The following is a 10460-nucleotide window of genomic DNA, read 5'->3' as shown; positions in this document are numbered from 1 at the left end:
TTAGCTGGGTTTTCACAGACAGGGTCACATATCATCACATTCATCAAGATCATGAAGAAGTTACATATTTACTTCAGTTCAGTTCTAAAATATGGGTTTGAATTAATATATATATATTCAATTAAAAATGAAAGTTCATATATCGTATTAAATTAAATATTTATTAAATATACTATATATTTAATAGTTTTATGCAGTTTTAGCTTTGTTTGTATACTATGATGTATGTACAAATCAGGTTTATTATGTTCTCTAATACTAAAACGATGTTACTTGGAGAAAAAAAAAACATTTCTAATTTTTGTTTACTTGAAATACTAAAATAACAAACTAAATAAACTGTAAAAATTATTAAAAACTATATAGACATATATAAAACTAACTAAAATTAAACTAAAAACAGAAAATATAAAAATAATACATACAAATTAATGAATCTATATAGACATCTTTAATAAAAAACTAATAAAAAATGACAAAAACACACAACAAAATTACTGAAACTTTCAAATTAAAGTGAAAACTGGAAATAAAAAACTAAAAATAAATTAACTAAAAAACTAAAATAAATTAATAAAAACTATATAGACATATTTTGAAAATCTATATATGTTACAAATGACAAAAACACAACAAAATTACTAAAACGGTAACTAAAATTACAGTGAAAACAGCAAATCTAAAACAATCAATAAAAAATGTAACTAAAACTAACAAAAAGTAATATAAACTTTAAAGACATATTGTAAAAAAATTCAATCTCATAAAAATGACAAAAGCACAACAAAATTACTAAAACTAAATAACTACAACTAATAAATAAAACTAAAAATTAAGGTGAAAACAGAATATATATATATATATATATATATATTTTTTATTTTTTTTTTTATAAAAGCTATAATAGTGTGTCAGTGATGCTAAAATAATACTGGTACTTCAAATATGTCCATTTTTCAAAAGGCACAATTAGCCAAAATGAATAATTTTGTCATAAAATTGTGTTGCAATACAATGCTCTATATTGTGACTGTGTAAACGTTCTTTAAATTGCAATTAAGTAAATTCAACTTCCTGTATGTTGTGGCCAATTCAATTCAAATTCACATTCATGAATAAAGAGAGTGCATTCTTTCACTCTGAATTTCTCTTAAACCAGGTCTTCTTTCTCCCGGAGCATGAAGTGAGTTGTTTGACGTGACTCCATCAATCTAGACGTCACAGATTGAGTTTCAGAGACGTCTGAAACACCCCCACAAAATACTTCCAGCCCTTCTGTCACTCAACGCAATGACTTCTGGAGTTTCAGCGAGACGAGAGAGAGACGCTGCAGACTTCATCCTGCAGTCACACTGGGAAACGCAAACAGAAGAGAAGAGGACAGCGCAGAAATAAAGAGGCTTGTTTTAAAACATGAAGCATTTGACGTGGATCAGCGCTCTGTCATTTCTGCTTTATTTCTCCTCAGGATCTGCAGACTACAGGTAAGTGACCTTCTCCTGCTTAAAATCAAACAGCCTCTGTTGTGGAGAAAACTTCAGCATGTTAATGCTCATATTGAAGACATTGTTGAGATCTCTTCTGCATCTCTAGGGGAGAGACACATGTGAGATTATCGAGGTCTTTTCTCAAGAGAAACATCTGAGAAGTAGGATTTTCTTCTTTTAATCTCACTGATTTCTCTGAGAAACGATTGAGATCTTATTTAGGATGCTTTTTTATGGAGCAGATCAATTCATAAGTTAAGAGGCAACAGTAATTAATGTGCAAAAACATTTGGGACCAATGCAACTTTTTTTGATTAAAGGTCAGTATTTAATTTTCAATGCTTTTGTAACCATATTAAATGCATAAACTGCAAACAAAAAATAAACAATATTGATATTGTCATGTTTTCTGAAAAAAAAAAAAAGTGAGTTTATGCGTTGACGTGGATCAGCGCTCTGTCATTTCTGCTTTATTTCTCCTCAGGATCTGCAGACTACAGGTAAGTGACCTTCTCCTGCTTAAAATCAAACAGCCTCTGTTGTGGAGAAAACTTCAGCATGTTAATGCTCATATTGAAGACATTGTTGAGATCTCTTCTGCATCTCTAGGGGAGAGACACATGTGAGATTATCGAGGTCTTTTCTCAAGAGAAACATCTGAGAAGTAGGATTTTCTTCTTTTAATCTCACTGATTTCTCTGAGAAACGATTGAGATCTTATTTAGGATGCTTTTTTATGGAGCAGATCAATTCATAAGTTAAGAGGCAACAGTAATTAATGTGCAAAAACATTTGGGACCAATGCAACTTTTTTTGATTAAAGGTCAGTATTTAATTTTCAATGCTTTTGTAACCATATTAAATGCATAAACTGCAAACAAAAAATAAACAATATTGATATTGTCATGTTTTCTGAAAAAAAAAAAAAGTGAGTTTATGCGTAAAAGAAGAAGAAGAAAACAAACTTAATTAAAATGAAAAACAATATTATTTTTCTTAGCTCATTGCCAGATATCTGTTAATGCTTTAAGCAAAAACTCACTTAATTTTGGTGCATTTTTCAGAAAACAAGACTTAATATCTGAAGTCTTTTTGCTTCCCGAGTATCTTGATGAATGAATATTTAGATTTTTTTTTAAATGGAAGACAAGACAAAAATACACTTTACAATAAGGTTTTGTTTGTTAACAGTCATTAACTATATTAGTTAACATGATTTAACAATCACAAATACTTATTAAGCATTTATTAATCTTAGTTAATGTTTACTAATGCATTATTACACTGTAAAAAATGACTGTGAATTTAACGGTAAAAGACTGTAAAAATGCTACAGTAAAAACCTGTTAAATGGTTAACGGTAAATTCCCCTACTATATACAGTGAAAAACTTTATTGGACATTACATGTAATTTTATGGTTATATACCGTTTTTGGAAGTGAAAAAGACCGTATAATTTACAGTGAATAACCGTAAATTGACTTTCCCAGAATTCCCTGCGTTATATTTCAAATTTGATGTTTTTTGTTGAAATAACTATGTTTTTTCTTCTTTTTTTTTTATTAGTTTTTTATAATAGGGTTGTGTGTTACAACTCATGTTGTTATATAATTAATGTAAAACAGATTTCAGTACTTCAATAGGTTGGTATATTAACATTATATCAGTTAATGAAATTACGGTATTTAACTGTAAATTTAAGTTAAAACCGTAAAACCTAAAATGTTGCTACCATAGTTTTTACGGTAAAATTCCGGCAACCACAGCTGCCGGTTTTTTACCGTAAATTTTATGGAATTATTTTACAGTGTACAATCAAAAGTAGTACCATTTAATATAATGTATTTGAGCTGACATGAACAAATAATGAATAGTTGTATATTTGTTAACGTTAACAAAGATTGATAAATACAAATGTATTGCTTATTGTTAGTTAATGTTAGTTAATGCATTAACTAATGTTAACTAAAGGGGCCTTATTGTAAAGTGTTACCACAGTAAGAAAATATCTCTCTCTGTTTTTTTCAGTGCATTTATTTTGATTGATTGAATCAATGAATTTCAGTAAACCTGAATAAATTCTCCTCCTGTTAACTATCAAATCAAATCACTATTAAATGCAAAAGTAGCTGTAAATGATACACAAGCTTGAGATCTGAAATATTTCTGCAGTATTCATGTAAATGGCTGTTGTTGTGTTGGTTTGGGAAGCTGTCGGTGCTGATCTGCCAATGATGAGCTGCTAATTTTGGCCGTAATGAGCCACCTGTTCACACGACTGGCTCCCATTTGCTGCTGTACAGAGTTTATTTCAGTCGGTTCACTGATTCACTCCGTCCCTCTGGAGCCCGGTCCAAATTTAGAGACCAACATGAGAAGCACGCAGAATTACAAACATCTGGAACCAGAGAGAGCATGTTGATCACTTGATGAAAGCAGTTTTGTCTTTTTTTCTGTTGAAAGAGTACTGGGGCAGGTAATATATCATATATTGCTCAAGGCTTTAGTTGACTTTCTGTTGCTAGGCAGATGAATTAGGGGGAGGGACTTGCTCATTCTAGGGAGCATCTGATTGGACGAAAATTTGTGTAGTGCAGGATGAGTCATCACATTTTTTTTTTTTTCAAACTGTAAAATTTGAATTTGTATATTTGCTCAAAGTTATTATTATTAGTAGTAGTAGTGGTCGACCAATATAGTTTTTTTTTTTATTAGATGGCTGGTATCTTAGAGAGGAGAATAAAACCGATATTTATGGTGTCACTGTCACACTATTTAATTTAAAAGTAGTACAAAAAACATGCATAACAATTGCTGAAATTATTGACTATATTAGAAATTAATTATTTTCACCAAAGTTCGCAAGGTTTGTGAAATTAAATGTTTATTAGATAGGCTATTCAAAGACTTAAGTGATATAAATCTGTATGTACTGAATCCTGTAGATGAGAAAACATTAGTGTTTAGTACTGATCTTCTACTAATAAAGAAGCGAACGCTGTAATACTTTTCCACAGCCGTTTACTTTGTTTAACAGTTCTGTTTAATAATTTTATTGCAGAAACAGTAAACTAATGAAGATGGGGAAAAAATTATGATAATTAAAAAAAATTGCCAAATACCAGCCGGTGTATCGGCCAAACACTAATTATTGTTTTCATTTTATTGCTTATAGATGATTTCAAAGATAATAGAGATTAACTCAAAGCCACAAATTTTGAATTTGTGTGGTCTGTAAGTCAAGTCAAGTCACATTTATTTCTATAGCGCTTTATACAAATTGTTTCAAAGCAGCTTCACATTAATAAACAGGAAATTGACAGTGATAATGTTGTAAAATAAATTTAATTTCAGCTGCAAAGTAGCTCTATAGAAGACAATGTCATTATTCAGATCAATTCAGTTCAATGTTGATTCAGTTCAGTTCAATAACAGTTTCGATGCTGCAAAATGCAAATTGTTTATCAATTATGAAACGATTTCGATTTTAGAAGACAATAGTGTCATTATTCAGTTCAATTCAGTTCAAGTTTTGTTCTCATCTGACAGTGATAAAGCAGTTAAATCAATAATATTACTGAATATTAATTGTAGCTTTGTAGTACAATTTTTGTAGGCCTGTAGTTGAGTCTGATAATGTGTTTTTTTTGCAACAGTACATTGTGGGTTTGTGCAGCAGCTAGACAAAGTTGAGAAATGTTTAACTTTATGCAAATGAGCAGTCGAGCGTTGACAAAATTGAGTTATATAATATAGTATATTTAATTATTGATTTAATTTAAATGTTAATTTAATTATTATGTTAGCTATTTATTTAATTATTTTAATTATTTATTTATTTAAAAATTTAGAATGTTCCTGTTCAGTGTCAAGAAAATGCATACAATCAAAGCCTTTATTAAAAAAAAAATTGTGAAAAGTAGTCAAAGAAGTAAAAGCTCATTTAATACGGCAAAATCCCAAAGCCAAACCCCTCTTACAGGTGTATGCAAGGTCTATGAAAGCCTGTTTAAGTGCTAACTATTGCTCAACACACACCTCTGCTTGAACGAAGCTCCTGATCCATCTGCTGATGTGTGATTGCCATGAATAGCACAAGGTTTAATTATAGCGGAAATGTTAGGGGTTCTTGCAAGAGGCATCTGTTAAACACTTAAAGAGCCATAAACGCAGAGGTTCCTACATCCTGTCTGTTCAAATCCCCGCTGGATCTTCATGTGTGTTTCTCCATTTCTGCTGCTTTTACGGCTGCAATTAGTCCAGGAGGGTCACAGGTCACCAAAGTGAGGCGTTTACCTTTAAATCAAGGCTCATTTTCACCTGGAACAACCTGTGATCCTCTGACAGCCTAATACTGTACGTCCAGAGATACACTAGTCATGGCAGTCTGTATACTGAAAAATCTGGTGTAGAAACTCAGAATTTGGTAAATTTCACAATTTTGGTATTATGTTTTCATATGAAAAACAAAACATTATTTTGCTTCCATGTTGTGATTTTTGGATCATATCTAAATGCATTTTCTTAGAAATCCTCCCATCTTAGTGTAAAACTGACATGTTTCTGATGTTTTCCTTAAAGACAAAGGCGTCAGATCCCAGCGAGGAGTTTGGCAGGTGTTTGCCGTTACGGCAGCAGGCTGGAGTGCTGCTACGGATGGAAGAAAAACAGCAAAGGACACTGTGAAGGTAAATGAGGAGAATTAAACAATTCTACAATGGCGTTTTAGTGCCATGTAAAAAAAAGTCACAATATTTTGATGATAAAGTCAAAGTTACAAGAATAAAGTCATAGCATCATGAAAATAAAGTCTTATTTGAGATTAAACTTGTAATATTTTGAGAATAAAGTAAAAATTACAATAATAAAGTCTTATATGAATATTCATAGAATTAAATCCAAATTTCTAAATAAAGTAGTAGCATTGAGATTAAAGTTGTCATATTTTGATAATAAAGTAATTATTACACCAATAGTCATAGCATTGTGATAATAAAGTCTTGTGCAAGATTAAACTTTAATATTTTGAGAATAAAGTCTTATACGAGTTTAAAGCCGTGATATTTTGAGAATAAAGTCAAAATTATGAGAATAAAGTTTTATACAAGATTAAACTTTAATATTTTGAGAATAAAGTCATAGCAATACAATAATAAAGTCTTATACAAGATTGAACTTTAATATTTTGAGAATAAAGCCAAAATTACAAGAATAAAGTCTGAACATTGTGAGATTAAAGTCGTAATATTTTGATAATAAAATAGAAATTACAATAATAAAGTCGTAGTAATATGAGAATAAAGTCTTGTATGAGATTAAACTTGTAATGTTTTGATAATGAAGCCAAAATGACGAGAATAAAGTTGTAGCATTGTGAAATTAAAGTCGTAATATTTTGATGATAAAATAAAAATTACAAGAATAAAGTCTTATATGATATTTAAATCGCAATAGTGAGAATGAAGTACAAATTATGAAAATAAAGTCGCAGTACTGTGAAATTAAAGTCGTAATATTTTGATGATAATATCAAAATGACCAGAACAAAGTTTTAGCAATGATAGAATAAAGTCATAGCAAAATGAGCTTAAGTCGTAATACTTTGAGAACAAAGTTGTGGATGTGAGAATGAATTTTGAGAATAAAGTTGTGTATTTTTTATTTGTTTTTTGTAACAAGGATTCAAGTGTACGACGTTAATTTAGTGCCATGTAAAAAGAATCAAATTTTTGAGACTTAATTTTAATCTCAAATTGTTACGACTTCAATCTCACAATGCTATGGCTTTATTCTCATCATCTTAATTTTGTAACAATTTTTTTTTTATGTGGCACTAAAATGTCATCATACTGTATAAGTGTCCATATGGCGATTGAGTAGTCGTTCAAAACATGGAAACACTGGGTGAATATTCCATCCACAACCTCATATGATATGTTCATTCCTTCTGTGGTTTGGTGCTTTTAAACCACACTGAACTTTGAGAGGAAATCTGGGAGAACAGAAGTTGGCTTTGGTTTCCAGACGTGTGGTTTTGTGAACGGATTTGACCTGAGCTGTTTCCTTTACTAATATATCTCTACTGTTGAATGTTTTACCAGCTCAGTGTGACCTGGGATGCAAACACGGCGAGTGTGTCGGCCCCAACAAATGCAAGTGCTTCCCTGGATACACCGGAAAAACATGTACTCAAGGTTTGTGCCAGTGGTATTATATAGTGTTTGTTAATATTTTGAATTAGTGTGTTGTTGTTTTTTTTTAATTGTTACATTTTTAGCAATTTTGTTGCGTGTTTTTGTCATTTTTATTTTTGTTTTATTTATTATTTGTTATATATATATGATTTATTCTATTTTTTTTTATTTGTATTCATCAGTTTTAGTTATTTGTTGATTATTTAGTTTTAGTTATTTTATTACTTCAACTTAAAGTTTTTAAAAAGTATTTTTTTATGTAATATTTTTTTATTTCAAGTAACTTTTTTTTCATTAATGATAATAACCAATTCAATGCATGAGTGAACTGTGAATCAAACTGAATTGCGCAAACTTGTTTGATTTATTTATGCAATTTGGCATCGCTAGTTTTGATTCTAAAAGCTAATAGAAAACACACAACATGATTCCTGAAATATCATAAGGGAAAATGAGTCCCATATCAATATATGGTCATCTCCATTGTCAGACATGGACTTATCAGTAATATTTTACAGTAAAAAGGGACTGACGTCCCTGTATCATGGCTGATATTACTATTGATTCATTCATCACATTGACAGCGGAAGGTCATTACATTGTGAGATTGCATGAGGCTCATATTTTAGCAAACGTACAGTAGTAGGTATTCCATGCATACAGTAAATTCCCAGACTGCACACAGTGTATATGCTATATACTGCAGAAATAATGATGTTCTGCTCATTAATGATCTCTTTCTGTCTCTGGGTTCAGATCTGAATGAGTGCGGTCTAAAGCCTCGGCCCTGTGAACATCGCTGTATGAACACCTTTGGTAGCTACATGTGCTACTGCTTAAACGGATACATGCTGATGCCTGATGGCTCCTGCGCAAGTGAGTGACAGTGTTTCAATATATTCAGATATTTAAATCAATAGTTCAGCCAAAAAGTATTTACTCCAAAAAACTCTACTCATTCTTATGTTTTTCCTAAAAAAAAAAAACAAACACTAGTCAACTAGTCAATGTGACCTGAGCTCCATATTCATCAAACAATAACTTTGTGTATTCATTTTTTGGATGAATTCTTCCTTTAATATGTTGTACTTTCTTTAAGAGTGAATTGTTATCAAAAAGTAAGAACTCTTTAATTGTTGCATTTTTAGCAATTTTGTTGCGTGTTTTTGTCATTTTTATTTTTGTTTTATTTATTATTTGTTATATATATATGATTTATTCTATTTTTTTTTATTTGTATTCATCAGTTTTAGTTATTTGTTGATTATTTAGTTTTAGTTATTTTATTACTTCAACTTAAAGTTTTTAAAAAGTATTTTTTTATGTAATATTTTTTTATTTCAAGTAACTTTTTTTTCATTAATGATAATAACCAATTCAATGCATGAGTGAACTGTGAATCAAACTGAATTGCGCAAACTTGTTTGATTTATTTATGCAATTTGGCATCGCTAGTTTTGATTCTAAAAGCTAATAGAAAACACACAACATGATTCCTGAAATATCATAAGGGAAAATGAGTCCCATATCAATATATGGTCATCTCCATTGTCAGACATGGACTTATCAGTAATATTTTACAGTAAAAAGGGACTGACGTCCCTGTATCATGGCTGATATTACTATTGATTCATTCATCACATTGACAGCGGAAGGTCATTACATTGTGAGATTGCATGAGGCTCATATTTTAGCAAACGTACAGTAGTAGGTATTCCATGCATACAGTAAATTCCCAGACTGCACACAGTGTATATGCTATATACTGCAGAAATAATGATGTTCTGCTCATTAATGATCTCTTTCTGTCTCTGGGTTCAGATCTGAATGAGTGCGGTCTAAAGCCTCGGCCCTGTGAACATCGCTGTATGAACACCTTTGGTAGCTACATGTGCTACTGCTTAAACGGATACATGCTGATGCCTGATGGCTCCTGCGCAAGTGAGTGACAGTGTTTCAATATATTCAGATATTTAAATCAATAGTTCAGCCAAAAAGTATTTACTCCAAAAAACTCTACTCATTCTTATGTTTTTCCTAAAAAAAAAAAAAAACACTAGTCAACTAGTCAATGTGACCTGAGCTCCATATTCATCAAACAATAACTTTGTGTATTCATTTTTTGGATGAATTCTTCCTTTAATATGTTGTACTTTCTTTAAGAGTGAATTGTTATCAAAAACACTGTAAGAACTCAACTTTGAGGCAACCAGCCTCAGGACAATAAAGTTGTTCTGTGTTTTCAATAAAAAAAGGTTCCATAACCTCAAAAGTAATTATAATTTATACTTGTACAAGTTCAATAAACTACAATTTTGAAGTAAATAAAGAGTATTAATATTGCACATTATTGATGTAAACATTACTTCTTTTGGGAGACTTTTCTGCTAAACAATCTAAGTTTTCTTTACGTGTATCAGTTAGTTTATATTTATTAGTTTATATCAATTGTGAGAAAAGCTTTTTTCCTCCGCAAAATAAAAATAAAAACATCTAAATGCAACGTTAATCTCAAAATTGTGACGTTACAAGTTTAATTCTCACAGTTTATATTTTTCATTTCTTAATAAAAAGTCACAATTGTTTAGGGGTTGAACGACTTCTGATTTTTTAAAGTCGACTTTTATGTGATGAAAGTCGAGTCGAAGTCGACTAGTCGCTGATGACGTCATTAATGAACAAATAAGTCTGGAGCTGTGATAAACACCTTGTGCACAGCTATGGCATATGACACAGTGCTGCCCACATGGCTATTGCTCATATAACAGCTCATTTTTA

The 10460-nt window shown here is 30.7% G+C and overlaps 1 protein-coding gene across 1 annotated transcript in view; it reads left to right on the top strand.

Moving 5' to 3' along the window:
- The first annotated feature begins 1340 nt into the window (after nucleotides 1–1340).
- Nucleotides 1341–10460, top strand: part of LOC107716598 (epidermal growth factor-like protein 6) — a 22279-nt gene continuing 13159 nt past the window's right edge. The window contains exons 1-4 of the mRNA XM_016523095.1: nucleotides 1341–1484; nucleotides 6070–6176; nucleotides 7590–7682; nucleotides 8439–8558. Of these exons, the coding sequence (XP_016378581.1) occupies nucleotides 1414–1484; nucleotides 6070–6176; nucleotides 7590–7682; nucleotides 8439–8558 (391 nt within the window). The 5' untranslated portion in view covers nucleotides 1341–1413. The remainder of the gene's footprint in view (nucleotides 1485–6069; nucleotides 6177–7589; nucleotides 7683–8438; nucleotides 8559–10460) is intronic.

Source organism: Sinocyclocheilus rhinocerous, unplaced genomic scaffold (genome assembly GCF_001515625.1).
Source record: "Sinocyclocheilus rhinocerous isolate Xijiao unplaced genomic scaffold, SAMN03320098_v1.1 scaffold4165, whole genome shotgun sequence".
In the NCBI taxonomy this organism is placed as follows: Eukaryota; Metazoa; Chordata; class Actinopteri; order Cypriniformes; family Cyprinidae; genus Sinocyclocheilus; species Sinocyclocheilus rhinocerous.
The sequence above is the reverse complement of the archived record's forward strand: the minus strand, read 5'-3'. Positions and strand labels throughout refer to the sequence as shown.